Source organism: Mchenga conophoros, linkage group LG3, assembly GCF_057382185.1.
Source record: "Mchenga conophoros isolate Kocher_MC1m ecotype Shallow Benthic linkage group LG3, M_conophoros_male_GT1.1, whole genome shotgun sequence".
In the NCBI taxonomy this organism is placed as follows: Eukaryota; Metazoa; Chordata; class Actinopteri; order Cichliformes; family Cichlidae; genus Mchenga; species Mchenga conophoros.
Window position 1 is genome coordinate 15,020,742 of NC_140528.1, and position 16,392 is coordinate 15,037,133.

Below are 16,392 nucleotides of genomic sequence, written 5' to 3' on the forward strand. Positions count from 1 at the left end.
CTGAGGGTTGTTCTTCGCAAAATGACAGTTTACGTCACGGAGCCCTGCTCTCAGCAACGCACACGGATGCAACTGTCTGTGAACATCTGCCCCTAACCCGAACCAGCCATGTTAACCCGGGTTAAACAAATACGTGCTTAAAGGTTGAACAACATCTGGCGTCTGCGCGGACCTGACGTCACGTGGTTGGCTAACAGCCGTGCAGTAGCTCGTTCGCTCACTAGTGACGGAATCGATAACTCGGAAATATAAAGACGTAAACTCTGTTTACGGGGGTCACGTTTGTGTTTTGATCACGTGTGTGTTGCCCCTGACAACACAAAACAAGGCCCCGCCCCTGCTGAGGCCTGATGTACGTAAAGACAGCGAGGATGCAGAAACGAGTTCCTGACAGGACAGGCTCCCCCACAGTCCTCGTGGGCTCTGAGTTATGACCCCGTGACTAGTTAACAAACGTAAACTAACCACTCAATCACGTGACGCCAGGTTCCGCACCGACGGAAGGTGGCGCTGAACATGAAGCGTCACATCTGTGTCCGTGTTTGTGATCAGCCGTGTATTTGTAATTTACATGTTTAAGCTGGGGGCGTCTGTGCCGTGTAACTAATAATTACCCGCCACAGCCAAGCCTCCTGCAGAGTGTTTTTAAACATCTCTCTGCAGCTGTGCAGTAAAATCCCTGCTCTGGGTGCACCGTGTCCACATTAGGGGCTTTAATCTAGCCGGCACTCGCGTGAAAAGAAGAACAAATGGGGGAAGGGTGATGGAGGGAGAGCGCGTACCCCCTCTCCGCCTGTATCACACCACCCTCTCTCACAGCATCAGCAGCGTCTGACGGCTGCATCCTTCAGCTGCGCGTCCGTCCTGCTATTCCTCCAGCTGACATTTAGAGGAGTGGTTTGTGTCTGCAGCCGAGCATCGGTGTTTCTTCCAGAACAATCAAACACAAAGCAGCAGCATGGATATGATGGGCAACAAGCAGCGGCGGGTGCTGAACATCAAAGCCGTGCTGAAGAGGAACTGGCTCCTGATGTCTACGATTGTATCGGTGGTGCTCGGTACGTGCAAGCTTCTGCTGACTGCCGTCCGGTTATTGTTTTCTATTTGCTCGTTACTCCAACGCTGTTGTGCATTCGCTGGTTTGGCTCAGCAGGGGGTGCATGCGTTTTCATTTGATGTCCAGACTGGAGGATGCTTCACTGTGGGGACATCCATCTGTCTGTGTCTCCGTCAAACGTGACCAGACTGAGGTGACACAGCGGCTGTGGAGGCTGTCCACGCTGAGGCAGCACTGTGCACCGTGGAATGAGCGCTTTGCTTCATATCAGCCTGCTGACCCACTTCAGATCAAATGTGCATGTGTTAGCTAATATTAAACACATTTCCTGTGTCATTAATTACACCTTAGAGCTTTAAGTGTGCACTGCGCCGTCTGAGGGTTGTGTTCAGGCAGAGGGAGCTGAGCCTTTGTTAACACAGCCACACAGCAACTAGCAGATATATGAGGCAACATGAACATCCAAATAAAATAAACAGTATAATCATCCGTCTGCAGCAGCTGGATTCCCAACCAGGAAACACAGATACTAAGATGTTATTAGGTGTCCCTTTGGACTCATAACAGCTCCTGTATGGGAGCTAAGATGTCACTCTGCTTCAAGGCTTATCTCAAGATGGACTCGAACACAGGACGGGACTTAAAGGCAGATGTGTTACAGAGAGGTTTGATCACAGGTAGGAATATAACACACGAGGTGAGACCAGGTAAGTCCAGAAGGACTGGACAGGTTTAAAAGAGTCACTTCACCAACATGCGACTGCAGCTTGTGATAGAAATGTTCATGAGAAATAAGTTTGACAGGTTTTAGGCCAACAAGTCTTTACAACAGTTTAAATGCCAGAAATCACTTTCAGGCACAACACCAGAATAGGACGTGTAGGCAGGGCCACGATACAGACCGATGACAAAGTGAAGGGCGATACTTTTGACTAAGGCCGTCTGGAAGAAGGTGGAGGTCTTTGTAAAGCCACAGGTGGAGCATCTGGGGCGCAGACAGAGCTGGCAGTATTCACACACATCTTTGAGCCCTGAAAGAGGACGAAGAATTAAACGTTAAAGCAAATTAAACGTAAAAACCGGGAAGCCCATTGTCAGGGTCGGGACAAACTACACACCCTGTTTCCCGTGTGAAGGATTTGACGCACACGATGAATTCTGTATCCGTTTAGATGACAAAGCATCAGCTGAAATGTCCTGATTGGATGTGCTTGTCTGGCCTGTTTCATGTCACACATGTAAACCAGCACGAGTGTTTGTTCAGTGCTTGGTGCTCTTTGGAAAGTTTTCTTTCAGGTGAAGTGGAGTTTACCGTGTCTCTGGCTCTTGCAGGGATCAGTCTGGGTGTTGTGGTCAGAGAGTACGCATCCCTGTCGCATCTCTACAAGCAGTACTTTGGCTTCCCAGGAGAGATCCTGATGCGAATGCTGAAGCTGGTCATTCTTCCTCTGATCATTTCAAGCATGATAACAGGTAACAGAGGCCTGCCGGTGCAGTTCGTCCCATCCAGGTAACTCTGAGGTTAACCCTTCTGTACTACAAAGCTGGTTCCCTTCTTACTAACCTGTTAAGGAGCAGGTCATGTTCACAGATCAGAGTTCATCAGGAAGGTTTAACCAGAACCCTCAAACCGTCTGCAGATGAAGGAATAAAAGTAAAACATGTCTGAAGTGCAGCATAGAGTGTCTGCTGGGCTGTGTTATACGCAGCTTGCTGAGCCATATCTAAGAAGCTCGGAAGGAGCAGCTGTAGATCATTTCCTCAGGGATTAGTAAAGTATTCGGATACTTTCAGTCCTCTTTCAAACGCTGGCATCCTCCAGATCCAATTGGGGTAAAGCTGCTTCTGTTTCCTCGGTAACCGTCCTGCTGTAGTTGTTTTCTGACTGTCTCGGTTGTCGGTGGTTTCATCTGGATCTGGTGTTTCTGGAGCTTGTTGGTGAAGTCGGTGGAGTTTTTGATGTGAGCGTGTTCCCCACAGGGACAGCTGGATGGTGCTGCTGACAGTGGGTCTGAGTGGGGCTGCTTCTTTGTGGAAGCAGCACCCCCGGGGTACAGACGGTGTCCCGTAGGGCGGTAACTGATGACTTTGTTGTTGTGTAGTTGTCTGTGGGGTGCTGTTGTCGAGAGGAGCCTGCGTTTCCTGTATTATGAGGTCAGACTGGAGGGTGGCTGAAACCTTCAGGCTGTGATAAGATCACTGTGGGCAGCTGTTGTGGAGAAACCCAGTCCATCTTTTCATGCTGCTCATGACTGTGGTGTCTTCCTGTTCTTGTCTGTGTCTGGAAATCAACTTGAAATGATAAGTTTTCATTTGCCATGTATAGAATTTGTAAGGTTGTCTGTCCTGTCCTGTAACGGGCTGAGCCTCAAACGTAGAAGCTTCTTCTAAACTAGGAGGGTGCGAGAGTTCCTGAGTCTGAGCTCAGTCTGCATCTATAGTGAAACACCTGTCCTATCCTTTCACTAGAGGTTGGCTCTGTGCTCTCCATAACAAACTCTGCTCTGTCCTCTGACTGTGGGAACAAGTCTGCTGTGTCTTAGGTTGAAGCGCAGGTGGTGTCTACAATCTGCTGGTTGATTCATTGTGTCACAGTCCTGGGTGGGTGACCCAGTGTTTTATATCATTGATCTTTGTGTTCATCTTTGGTTTCACTGCTAGTGTCGTGCTTCTGTTTTGCATTCCTAGTTCTCAGGTTTTGGTCCTTGTGCTCGGTGTTCTCTGTGTTCTGTGTTTCCTGTTTTACTTTGAAGGTCCATGTCTTGTATTCGTTTGCTTCCTCCCTGTCTTGTCATGTTTAATTGGGTTCAGCTGTGTCTCCCTCCTCTGTTCCCTCGTGTGTGTATTGCTCTGTTCCTATAAAGGCTGATTATCATGAATCCTGTTGCATCTTCACACACTCAAAGAAGTCCTGCCATTAATTAATGCTTCAGTCTTAATTATGATCGAGCTAACTCTGTTACTCCTCACAGGCCTTTGAGGAGACTTAAACAGCCATGACTTGGCTCTCAGAGCTACAGGCCCACCTTCCTGTTATCACAGTCTTAAAGAGCAGTTGCCCTCAGCTAACTGAGTGTCATAACCGCACCGGTAGCCTCTGACAGGACGTCTGTCACTGCAGTGCTACTGCTGACTGTAATGTGGGGGTTTGACTCCTGTTTCCAAGGTAACTTCAGTAATCACTTCCTCCAAAGGCTTACCATCAATAACTGTTTTACATTGATCAGCCTGTCTGTATTAAGGGGGACGTACCTCAGACCTGTACGGTGGCAATAATCAAACAAGTACTTCAAAGCTCAGCTGGGAGACACGCCCTCTGTTTGGATAAAGGTTATAGTTGGGGCAGGATCAGGTGACGCTGGTGTAGGCTGCTGGGGACATGATGCCTTCACTGTGTTTATACACCACTCTGCATTTAATCATTGGTTATTATTCATTTTGGCTCTCTTTCACAGCATGTCTTTGTCCTGTCCCCCTCCCCTAACTCCTCAGTCAGAAACCCTGCTGACTGTAGCAGAACGAGTGCTCTGACTGATCTCTCTCTGTGTTCGTCATATCACGGCTCCCTGCTGCAGTGGATAAGTAAATAGCTCCGTCTTGTCGCTCAGACGTGAAATGAATGAAGACAAAATATTTCTCAGCTCTGTTCGATTGGTTTTGCCTCTGAAACAGTGATTTCAGCTGAGCACAGCTGCTTATGACGATCACACTTTGCATCTTCAAATATCCACTGTTCATTAGTTACTGAGCTGCCTGTTGTTGTTTCTAGATTTGCCTCTTGCATTTCTCCCGAGGTTTGTCGCCTGTGTACCTTCTTTTGGACTTTGTAAGTTAATAGATGTCACTGACAGGGTTGGTGTTCGGGTACCTGCTGGTCTGGTTTTTGGACCTCGTTTATTGTTGTTATGTTGTCATTGTTTAGTGTTCTTGTGCCTCTTAGTGTCATCGCTTGTTGTTCTTGTTCTGAGTTTCATTTGCTCTGGTCCCTTTCGTGTCCTGGTTGTGTGTCCTCCCCAGTATGTCCTGGTTGTGTGTCCTCCCTGTGAAGTCTTTTGTCCCCAGTTTCCTGTTTCCCAGCATGTCTGTCTGGTTTCTCCCCCTCGTTCTGTGATGGAGAGTTGGTCAGAGTTGGTTGTAATTTAGTTCTAGTTGTAGAGTTTCATTTGTTTCCTCGATGTTTCTTGTCTCATGACCAGGGCGGGGGGAGGAGCCTGGGTGCAGAAAACTAGGGAACAAAACATTTCCAAACATCAGGGACAGCTCCGGGGTTCTGCCCAGGAACCTGCAGAAAGGCAACAGTTCAGGGTGGTCGGGTGGCTGTGTGGGCTCAGCAGAGACGGAGAATCTAAGGGGCCATGAAGGTGTCCAGGTGCCACGTTTGGATCCTGCTAAGAGCAGCAGATGGAGGATGCAGAACCTGAAGGCTCAGCAGGTGAGCAGCTGTGAAGATGGAGATCAGACCCTCTGACTGTCGCTCATGTGCAAGCAGTGAGAAATGACTCCGGTTCAGTCAACAAGGCAGGTTTGGACCGTCTGACTGCCTTTCTACCAACCAGAGCTGCACTCACCCAGCTGCTGCTGCTGTAGTGAGGCCTGACTGCTGGGCAGCTGCTGTGATGGAGAAGTGTTTGCTCTGCTGACCTGAAACACATATCAAACCAAATAACTGAAAGGAAACAGATTCCAAACGGTATGAGATGACAGAGAAGTGTGGGGAGGCCAAGACTATGAGCAAGATGACGGGAACATGGGAAACACCAGGGAGCACACCTGAAAGCAGTCACAGAAGACGAGGTTTTGGGCGAATGTTTGGAAGGATAAAACATGTAAAATAACAAATTGTACGTGATCGAATGTTTACAACTACAGAAGGTGTTGAGATGAAATGACTCCCAACAATCCAAAATGGATCAAATCTAAAAACAGTTTGCCGACAGAATAAAATCTACGAAACTCTATTGCTCTGTGGAATTTAATGCACCTGTCAGACCAGTCAGGTCCTCTGAAACATTTTTCTATGTTATCTTAACAATCACTGTTTAAATAACTCAAATGTGTAAAGACAAAAAGAAGTGTTGGAGGTAGTTGGTAAGAGATGGCAGGATGAGCCCAACCTCAGCAGCAGGACCGCTCTCAGCACCGACCAAGTGTGTTTGAACTGTGTCTTCACATACAGGGTCAGTCCTACAGAAAGAACGTGGGTTCCCAGCTTCATCAGCTGTGGCCAGTTTTTACTGGAGGAACTGAAAAAGATCTGTTGTCCAATCATGGAACAGCAGAAAGCTGATGTAGAGAACACCTGGGTGAAAATCAGATGTCAGCATGTTTATGGCTGTGTAGGCTCAGGGTGCACTGCAATTCACTGATCACATTAACCCTTGTATGGTGTTCGGGTCTGTGAGACCCGTTTTCAGTTTTTTATTTATTATTATTATTTTTTCAACCTGAAATTCATTGGCTTTGGCTTATTTTCTGTGAAGAACATAAATCCGGACTAATTTTCAATGACCTCATACCGTACCTCCCCCCACGCATTTACATTACATACAAGGTGTTTGGGTCCACTGGACCCAGGTCTAATAAAAGTGTTGAAAGTGTAGGTCCTGTGTTCCCACACTCTGTCTTCCTCCTTTCTGGTGCTGCTGATAGTGTTTTCTTCCCCTCCTGCTCCGCACAAAGTTGCAACATTGTTGAAAATTCAACTATCAACACCGTCTGCTCTTACATTCCCACACATTTTACCCTCTTTCTTGAGGGATCCAAATTTTATTTTCTCATACCCTGTCCCTCCTGCAAATTAGGGGCATAATACTATAAAAAGGAATTTGCCAGTGTGGTTCTTTATCACAACTGATCAAGATGGCAAAAGATTATCTGCTGCAAGGGCCATCCAATTGATTTTGGAAGAGAGAGGAGCTTCGGATGATGATGTTGACAAAGAGGTTTCAGAATATTTCACATTTCTGAAAATTCAGAGTCTGACAGTGAAGAAGAGGATGAGGTTGAGCACCGTTTAGTAACAAAACGAAGACGAGCACCCCATCAGCAGCCAGCTCCAGGACCAGAACAAGCCCACCAGACAGCAAGTGAAGAAATATGGATGTCAATAACTGGTGAAATTGAATGGTCTTCTTGCCCAAGAAATGAGCCACCCTGCAGAGCTGTTACTGTGATAAGCCAGGGCCAACACGGCTGACAGTTACTCATGTGCAGGACATCAAGTCTTCATTGAGCTTTTCATCCCAGATTCCATCCAGAAAATGATTCTGGTCTGGTTTACAGACCGATACCGATTGCAGCACGATCAAGCATGATACCGATTTGCAGACCGATACCGATACGTAATATCGGATCGGTCCATCTCTAGTTTGCAGTAATCTAGAATGAAGGTGTGTTTTTGGAGAGAGGTGGAAGTAGATGGACCAAATTGATCTACAGGCCTACTTTGGGGTTCTTATCCTTGCAGGAGTTTTCAGGTCCAAAGGGGAATCCACAGAATCTTGTGGGATGCAGAAACCGGCACGAACCTTTCCGTGCATCAATGTCTCTGGAAAACTTCAACAAAATTTCCAGGATTATCCGTTTTGATAACCGAGATGACAGACCAGCTTGACGGCAGAGAGGCAAGCTAGCTGCCATCAGGACAGTGTGGGATAAGTGTGTGCACCGCCTCCCCCTGTTTTACAACCCTGGGCCTAATATCACCATTGATGTGCAGCTGATGTCATTTAGTTGTGAAACATATTGCTTCACGTGTAAATGTGTTGTGTCTTTCCACTCACTTCACTTGATTATAACTGATTTATTTTTTTATAACATTTTATAAAAAAAACCGAGAAGCACATTAATTCATAAATGTGATCTAACAAAGGTAAAGGGAAAAAATTAACCATGTTTGCTGTTCATATGGCTTGTAATTGGGATGAAGTAAACATCTGTTGAGTAATTTAACATAAAATTGTTTGATAGAGTTAATTTGGAAAGCCAAAACTCTAGCGGGTCCACCAGACCCATGAACACTGGCTGAGTAACAAAAATATGAACACCACACAAGGGTTAACAAACACGTGAAGTTCATCAGGGAGGATATAAAACTGCTTTCTTAGACTAAAAGTTTCATCAGGGATGGGCGACATAAAAAGTCAATATTTATCAAGAGCCAACAAATTTGGATCAGTATCTAAGGTTTGACTCTCATCATCCTCCGGAGCACAAACTGGGCGTCATCAGGACGCTACCACACAGAGCGAACACCATCCCCACTGACACAGCAGCCAGGGAGGCAGAAGAACATCAGGAAGGCCCTGAGTAAATGTGGTTATCACAGCTGGACGTTTGTCACAGCTGGACGTTTGTCACAGCTGGACGTTTGTCACAGCTGGGACGGCTCCTAAAGAAAGCTGCAGCCGATCCAGGAGAGAAGGACAACCTCTGCCTAAGCAAAGGCCTTTGTCTTAGTCACTCACTGTGATTCATCCTGGTAAGAACCGAACCAGCTTTGTAGTACCCCCGAGTTCACCCTGCAGCTACCTGGATCAGCCTGGACCCTGATGTGTGGGCTGAGCCTGTGTTTTAAATACACTGAATGTGTTTCTTACCAACAGGTGTTGCAGCCTTAGACTCCGAGGTGTCAGGAAAGATCGGTCTGCGAGCTGTCGTTTATTACTTCTCAACAACTATCATTGCAGTTGTTCTTGGTGAGTCCCATTTGAATTAATAATTCATTTTATATGCAGCGTATAAAACGAATGGTTGATGTTTTTATATAAATATAGCTACTAAGTGGCATCTTTGTTGACAGGAATTATTCTAGTGATGACCATCAAACCGGGCGTGTCTCAGACAGCTGAGCACATCGACAGAGCTGGGACTCCTCCTAATGTCACCACAGTCGACACACTGTTGGACCTGCTCAGGTGAGTTTCTAGTGGAAATGTTTCGGGAATATCAGGATGGAAGAAAAGAGTTGCATCTTTCTTAGATGGCCTGAAACGGAAACTTTCATCATACAATATCCCAACAAACACTGTTTAGTTGGTTCGGGTAGCGTCGTACTAGCATCCTTTATTGGTGTCAGGTTACATCTCAGGTAAACATGTAGGACGAGTCACTGCAGCGCTACGCTGCCCTGTCTTTGACATGCTTGGTAAGTTATGACTAATTCTGACATTACTGTTACTGATGTGGCTCAACTATGACAGAGTCGTGCAAGAAGAAAAGCATGTACTTAAAAAAGATCTTTAATGCACACTATGAGAGTTTATATTTGAGGCATGGTCTTTGTTTGATAGCTGCATTCATGAAAAGTATGCTTTGCTAGATATTTAACTTCAGAGTTGCCACAGAGATGCATCCGTTCTGCTGCTCACCTGCAGCTTTGTGCTTTCCACTGACAGAAACATGTTTCCTGAAAATCTGGTGCAGGCTTGTTTTCAGCAGGTAAGACGACCACACATCCTGTTATTCTGGCCTACCTTCGATTCTGGTGCTTGTCATCGTGTGATTCTGACACTGTGTCCAATTCCACTCTAGTACAAAACAAAACGCAAAGAACTGGAGCCTGAAAAGCTTCCAGTGAACAGCAGCACCGTGCCCCCTCTCACGACCACGATCATGACTGTGATGGAGGTAGGTGTGCTCGTTCCACTGTGGTGACATTAGTCTCATGTGTCGGCAGCTGGCAGCCAGTGTCTCGTTTAATGGATTGGCTCAATTACGAGTTATAAGCAGGCTGAGCTCAGGCAGCTGTGGTGCTGACATGACATTTGCAGAGCTCATGAGTGGATCTGTGTGTCTGTGGAAGCAGCTTTCATGAATGGTCTTTCCCTTCTCTCGGCAGAACATCACAAAGGACTACAAGATCGTCGGCACGTACTCCGATGGGATCAATGTGTTGGGGCTCATCGTGTTCTGTGTTGCGTTCGGCCTCGTCATTGGGAAGATGGGAGAAAAGGGTCGGATCCTGCTGGACTTTTTTGATGCCTTAAATGAAGCAACAATGAAACTGGTCCAGATAATTATGTGGTATGTAAACTACACCAGTTTGTAAACTGGTGTGTAAACTACACCCTAAAATTACACGGTGAAACGGTGAAACCACCGTTCCTGATCACTTTTGCGGTTCAGGTTCACAGAGGAAGCTTTCTTTGGATAAGCAGTTAAGAAAACTGATGATCGGGTGGTGTAAATGTTCCTGTATAATTTTATTACTTCATCCGACCCAGTTAGTCGAGGCTGTCCAAGGATTTCATTCCTGTACCTGATGGCAGTTGGGGGGCCGTCGCTCAGCCATCATTAACCCACCAAACCAGCCATGCTGAACGATTACAGGCAGCACGCCAATGTCCACGGCCGCTCCACACCCACACACATCTGTCACATCTGTCACATCTGTCCCACGTGTTCGAGGTAAACTTGCTCTCATCTGTGGAAGCCAAAACTTGATGGACCTGCCAGTTCTGGTGCTCTATGGCAAATTACAGTCACAGGGCCTACTATAGGCCACTCTCATGAAGTTTGTTTCTGATTGGTCAGAGACGTTCACATCAGCGGCCGAACAGAGTTCACTCTTTAGGGCTCTGTCAGTGCTCCTCCTGGTCCTGCTTGCACAAAGGAGCAGATGCCAGTCCCGCTGATGTCTGAAGGACCGTCTGCAGCGACTGTGTCCTGAATCTCCTGCATGCTCACTGTGCTGGGAGACGCAGTAAACCTTCTGGTAACGGCAGTGATAGTTGGACCTTGTCCTCATAGTGACACCAAACCAGTGAAAAAGGTGCAAAAACAGAGGAGACGAGGACAATGTTACAAACACCTCTGTAGTGTTGGCTTGTTTGGCCCCTCCTGTGTTGTTCATTTCATCAGGTTCGAGGCTGATCCACAGCTGATCTCCTCCCTGCCTCTCTCCCTCTCTCTGCTGTCGTTTCTTCTCTGTATCTGTCAATAAAGCTGAATAAGGCTGAACATTATGAAGCCGACCCCCTGTGCTGCTAACTGACCAGCTCAGTGTTGCAGGGGTTTGACATGATGCACTCTGACTGAAACGTGTAGCATTCGTTGTTTGTGTAAACCTGCTAGATTAACTACATTTCAGTAGGAACTCCATCTTTTTCAAATCATTAACTTCTACCTGCAGGTCACCTTTGTTATTGCCGCGTGTCTGAGGAGGATGTGTTCATCATGGAACTGAAGCACCTTTGTCTTTTCAGCTACATGCCCGTAGGGATCCTGTTTCTTATTGCTGCAAAGATCATCGAGGTAGAAGACTGGGAGATCTTCAGGAAGATGGGTCTTTATATGGTGACGGTGCTGAGCGGGTAAGCTTTCCCATTACTCTCCATCCGGCCGTTCCACACTCCGGGCTTTATGGCTGACATTTGGACCGATTCCCCCTCCTGTGTACGATAAAAGCTGAGCTCTGTGTGAGCACTGATAAGGGCGAAGGACATTTAAAACTGCTCAACCTGCAAGAATGCAGTAATGAAAGCTTCACTCACGCCTCTAAATGTACGAGGCACAATTAACGACTGTAACATAAAACATCCCCTCAGTTAACCCACAAGGTTCATCCTGTGGCTCCAAATGCAGCAGAAGAAAACTCGTCACCGTGTGGAACCGTGAGGCTGGGACAGTGTCACGGCCAGCGGGGGCAGACTGACAGTGGGGCTGGGACAGTCCTCTACCTGCCTGTTTATTTGTGTCAAAATGAGCATTTGAACTGTATTCCTTCATTCAAAGCCTTCATCAGCGTGCTGTGAGTGTGTATCAGTCACAGCATGATATCGAGTCTGTGAGAGGTGCAGTGTGCACATTGGGCAAAAATGAAATATCACAAGATTATGTTCCAGTATGAAGGAAATGCATCACTTATAAAGAGGAGTAGCACTCGGGGCTTGTAGCTGATAGAAGCATGTCTGCAGAGAATAATTACGCGTGTGAATAATGTTCACGCTGTACTCAGATCACATTACGTCAGTTATGGTTGAAGCTAAACCTGTCGGAGCAGTTTAGCACAGGTTTATGTAAAGATAACAGAGTTCATTTCAAAGCACTCTGTGACAGCCATGTGATACTAAAGACAGAACCTCGGCTCTTTTAACCAGAAACCCTTTGAGCAAAAATCATGAAAGCAGAGCGAGCGTCTGTCTCCAGAAGTCAACGAGCAGCTGGTCCCCACAGTTCAACGCTCCGGCTCCCATTCAGGAATTCTAGGAGCCACAGGTCAGCCTGACCTCCCAGAGTGTAGCGGGCTGTGGGGATAACAAGATGAGATCTCAAAGATGTGATGCTGGGAGACTCTGGGAGAACGGACACATCCTGGTCAAAGACAAATGGGAGAGTCGTAGCATTACGTCTTCATGCTCATACAGATTCAGTTCAGCTCTCCTGTATGCTCGTTGGCTCATCTGTAGACTTGTAGTCAAGACCGAGACAACACCAAGACCAGAGGGTATCGAGACCGAGACCAAAAAGTCTTTAAACTGCAGCCAGATGCTGCTTCGTTTACGGGTCTCAGGCATATTTGTGTTTTTGCACTCGCACAGCCGTCCTCACCGCTGTTACTGTCTCACTCACTGAGAGGACAGACGCACGCTCCACTTGACTGTCGCGTCCATCACCCTCTCTGTTTTTCACACAATGATATTATCCTATATCCTCGCATGTGATTGGAGCATAGCTGAGCCACTGTGTGAGCGGAGCAGCCAAAGGAAATTGGAAGTGGCCCTGAGGCATCCAACCTACTCACCGGGGCTCTCTGACTACATCATTACATATTAGAAAGCGTCTTGAAATGACAAGATGACAAAGTTGAATTAAATTGAATTATGACTGTGGAGACTTCAAAGAGCCACCTGCAGCTACTTCCCTCATCATTCAGCCCACTGAAGCATTTTGAATTCACAAAAAGACTGACTGAAGTGTATTTCTTCAGTAAAATATTTAGAATAAGCTACATGTTAAAATGTACAAATGATAGAAAGAACACGACTCGCTTAGAACAGTGTCAATAATTAAACACAGGTGAAACTAAACAACTCTGAGTCCGACAGAGTCCCGCGAGTCTTCTTCACATTTCTTCTTCTAATATTTTTGTAATTCCCTTTACGGCTCGATAACGCTGTGTGTTTTGTCCCTCAGTCTAGCTATCCACGCCACCGTCTGTCTGCCCCTCATCTTCTTCGTCATTGTGAGGAAGAATCCGTATACGTTCACTCTAGGAATGGCTCAGGCCCTGGTGACGGCGCTCATGATCTCCTCCAGGTCAGAGTCGGATCTTTCATATTTCTGTGATTGGACTAAACAGCTTCCCAAACGTTTTCAGGGCACAGGGATGTTTTATTTTAATGAATCTAAAGCTCTATAGCAGGGGTGTCAAACTCAAATACACAGTGGGCCAAAATTCAAAACTGGAACAAAGTTGCGGGCTAACATTAATATTTATTGAAAAAAAAATCTTCCTCCAGATATATGAATCTTTTCTTATGGACTCAAATAAGTTTTGCTGGAAAACTGAATATGGAACAAGCAAAGCTTAATACTAAACAATATATATATTAGCTGTATAATACCAGTAGGCCAGCTCTAATAGTAATTTGGTATGGCTTCGCGGGCCAAATGTAATTAGGCTGCGGGCCAAATTTGGCCCGCGGGCCAGAGTTTGACACCTATGCTCTATAGTGTCTGACCACAGAATACTTACTGCCTCTGCTTGTGTCTGCCAGCTCGGCAACCCTGCCTGTCACCTTTCGATGTGCTGAGGAAAACAACTGCATCGACAAGAGGATCACCCGCTTTGTGCTCCCGGTTGGCGCCACCATTAACATGGACGGCACAGCGCTGTACGAGGCGGTGGCTGCTATCTTCATCGCCCAGCTGAATGATTACGCTCTGGATGTAGGCCAGATTGTTACCATCAGGTACGACACTGTTACTGCTGCTCGCGTAGCTTTAAAGACAACTTTATAGAGATAGTTTTAACATTAGCATTCTGAAGGAAAACTGCTGGTTAACCTGCATTTCAAAAAGGACTCGATAATATCCTGCTTTTCATGTAAATGGAGTCTTCTTCACACGCTGAGGTTAAGGATGGAGTTCCACAGGGCTCAGTGCTAGGACCGATTCTGTTTACACTATACATGCTTACAGGAGGGCTGGACCAGGTGACCCTGAATCCTCCCTTCGTTATGCTGCAGTAGGTGTAGGCCCAACCGGTCGCAGCAGATGGCCCCGCCCCTCCCTGGGCCTGCCGGAGGTTTCTTCCTGTTAAAAGGGAGTTTTTCATTCCCACTGTCGCTAAAGGGCTCAAAGGAGATCACCTGATTGCTGGGCTTTTATCTGCTGTCTTTGAATTATTGTAGGGTTTGAGGCAACAGTTTTCTGGTGTGACATCAGTTGAATTGAACTGACAGTGGACACGAGTGTCATGGATTGGTTTCACTCCAACTCCTCATAGGAGAAAAATGTACCAGATTCAAAGCTTCGTGAGACAAAAAGGAAATCCAGAAAATCCAGGCTACTGATTGTTGACCTCAACGTTTCCTACAAAGGTGAATTATGCAGCATTTTCTTCCCACTTTTTGAACTGCAGCTGTGCATCAGTTGCTTTGAAGGAGGCATCCAGTCTGCCTCTTAGGTGACTGCCTTGCTCAATGTCCAAATCATGTGAAGGAGCAGTGGCTCCACTTTGAGCCTCTCCTGAAGGACCAATCAGCCGGACTCTAAGGCTGAGCCTAGAGGCCACACAGAGGAAGCTTGTTTCTGCCACTTGTCACCATAATCTTGTGCTTCTGGTCATTACTCACACTAATGGCCACAGGTGAAGGTATGATTATAGCCTGGCCAGTAAATCAGCAGCTTTGCTTTCATATTGTGCTCACCACAGCATCTATCAGTGTGGCTGTTCATCACCTGCTTCGCTCACAAACACGGACCCAGAATGCTTAGATTTCATGTTCATGTCGCTGTGTGTCCAAACCCAGCACACGAGCAAAGAAAGCCATCATTTCTTTTTATCCCTTTAACCCTGAATGGGCGTGGCTTTATATCACCTTTTGATTGGAAGATGTTTTTGTGCTTTATGAAGAATAATTGTTACATTGTGTCTTTGTGTTTCAGTATAACAGCCACAGTTGCCAGCATTGGAGCAGCAGGAGTGCCTAACGCTGGGCTTGTCACCATGGTGATAGTTTTAACAGCTGTTGGCTTACCTGCAAGTGATGTCACTCTGATCGTTGCAGTCGATTGGCTACTGTGAGCTTTTGTCTATTGTGTTTTTGTGCTGACTTTCTTCTGTCTTTGTGGAAACTGCTGTAGACTCACTGTGACTGTCGTGTTTCAGGGATCGGTTCCGCACTATGATCAACGTCCTTGGCGATGCGTACGGAGCTGGCATTGTCCAGAAACTCTCCAAGAGGGAACTAGAACGGATGGACCTGACATCAGACATGGATGTCGCCAACCCTTTTGCCCTGGAAGCCGCTTTGGATGACGAGGAGTGTGAGAAGAAGTCCTACGTGAACGGAGGCTTCACGGTTGACAAGACGGATGCGATCTCCTTCACGGAGACGTCCCAGTTTTAGCCTCCGGCTGGTTCAGTCGTGGGGAGAACGTGCACGGAGAGAAGCTATCCATCCGGACCCATCCCAGGACCGACGTTAGCAATAGCAGCCTTCATTAAGCTAACCGAAGAGCACCCTTCAAGCTGGGCATTTACAACTATGACTAGATTAAAGTGCTTCCTTCATTATCTCAGATCACGCCATGATTCAAAAAGTCTTTTTTCTCAATAGGAGTTTTTCTTTTCTCGCACAGATGAACTCAAACGAAGAGCTTTTGGCAAGTGTGTGTGTGTGTGTGTGTGTGAGTGTGTGTGCGTGTGTGTGTGTGTGTGTGTGTGTGTGCGTGCGTGTGTGTGTGTGCGCATCTTTTAAGGTGAGCCTGATGACTTTTGCAAAAAACACAGTATCACGTAAACACTGCTTCATGAATAAAGCTAACTGTACTCCCTGTATGGACACTAATCCTCAGAAAACTTTTCTTTGCATGGCTCTGTTGAGTGTGTATGTCCCATGATGCAGTGCTTGTATATCTATCTGTATCTTTAAACTGTGCCAAACTTGTTTTTCACCAAGCTGCATGAAGCAAAATGTTTAAGCTGGTCACAGACTGGTTTCCTGTGTGGGCCTTGCAGAGACAAAGTCAGTGGACACTGTGGAATTTGAGAACATTTTTCTAACATTTCCTGTCACGTTGCAAAATAAGAATGAATAATCATGTATGTATTCAGTCAGTGTGGGGGAACATATGGACCCCGAAATAAATAGCTACTACAACACGGA

The 16,392-nt window shown here is 46.4% G+C and overlaps 1 protein-coding gene across 1 annotated transcript; it reads left to right on the plus strand.

Annotated features, from left to right (window-relative positions):
* The first annotated feature begins 531 nt into the window (after positions 1-531).
* slc1a1 (solute carrier family 1 member 1) lies at positions 532-16,392 on the plus strand. Its single transcript, XM_085253877.1, has 12 exons — positions 532-1,058; positions 2,390-2,530; positions 8,662-8,754; positions 8,859-8,973; positions 9,454-9,496; positions 9,590-9,685; positions 9,897-10,081; positions 11,263-11,370; positions 13,193-13,315; positions 13,777-13,971; positions 15,170-15,304; positions 15,393-16,392. The coding sequence occupies exons 1-12, from the start codon at positions 959-961 to the stop codon at positions 15,631-15,633; spliced, it is 1,575 nt and encodes a 524-aa protein (XP_085110003.1). The 5' UTR covers positions 532-958; the 3' UTR covers positions 15,634-16,392.

Excerpts from the sequence above, each read along its gene's own strand:
- slc1a1 (XM_085253877.1), top strand. The coding sequence starts at position 959 with ATGGATATGATGGGCAACAAGCAGCGGCGGGTGCTGAACATCAAAGCC. Across the intron at positions 8,755-8,858 it reads TATCATTGCAGTTGTTCTTG|GAATTATTCTAGTGATGACC; the intron begins GTGAGTCCCATT and ends CTTTGTTGACAG. Across the intron at positions 9,686-9,896 it reads CGATCATGACTGTGATGGAG|AACATCACAAAGGACTACAA; the intron begins GTAGGTGTGCTC and ends TTCTCTCGGCAG.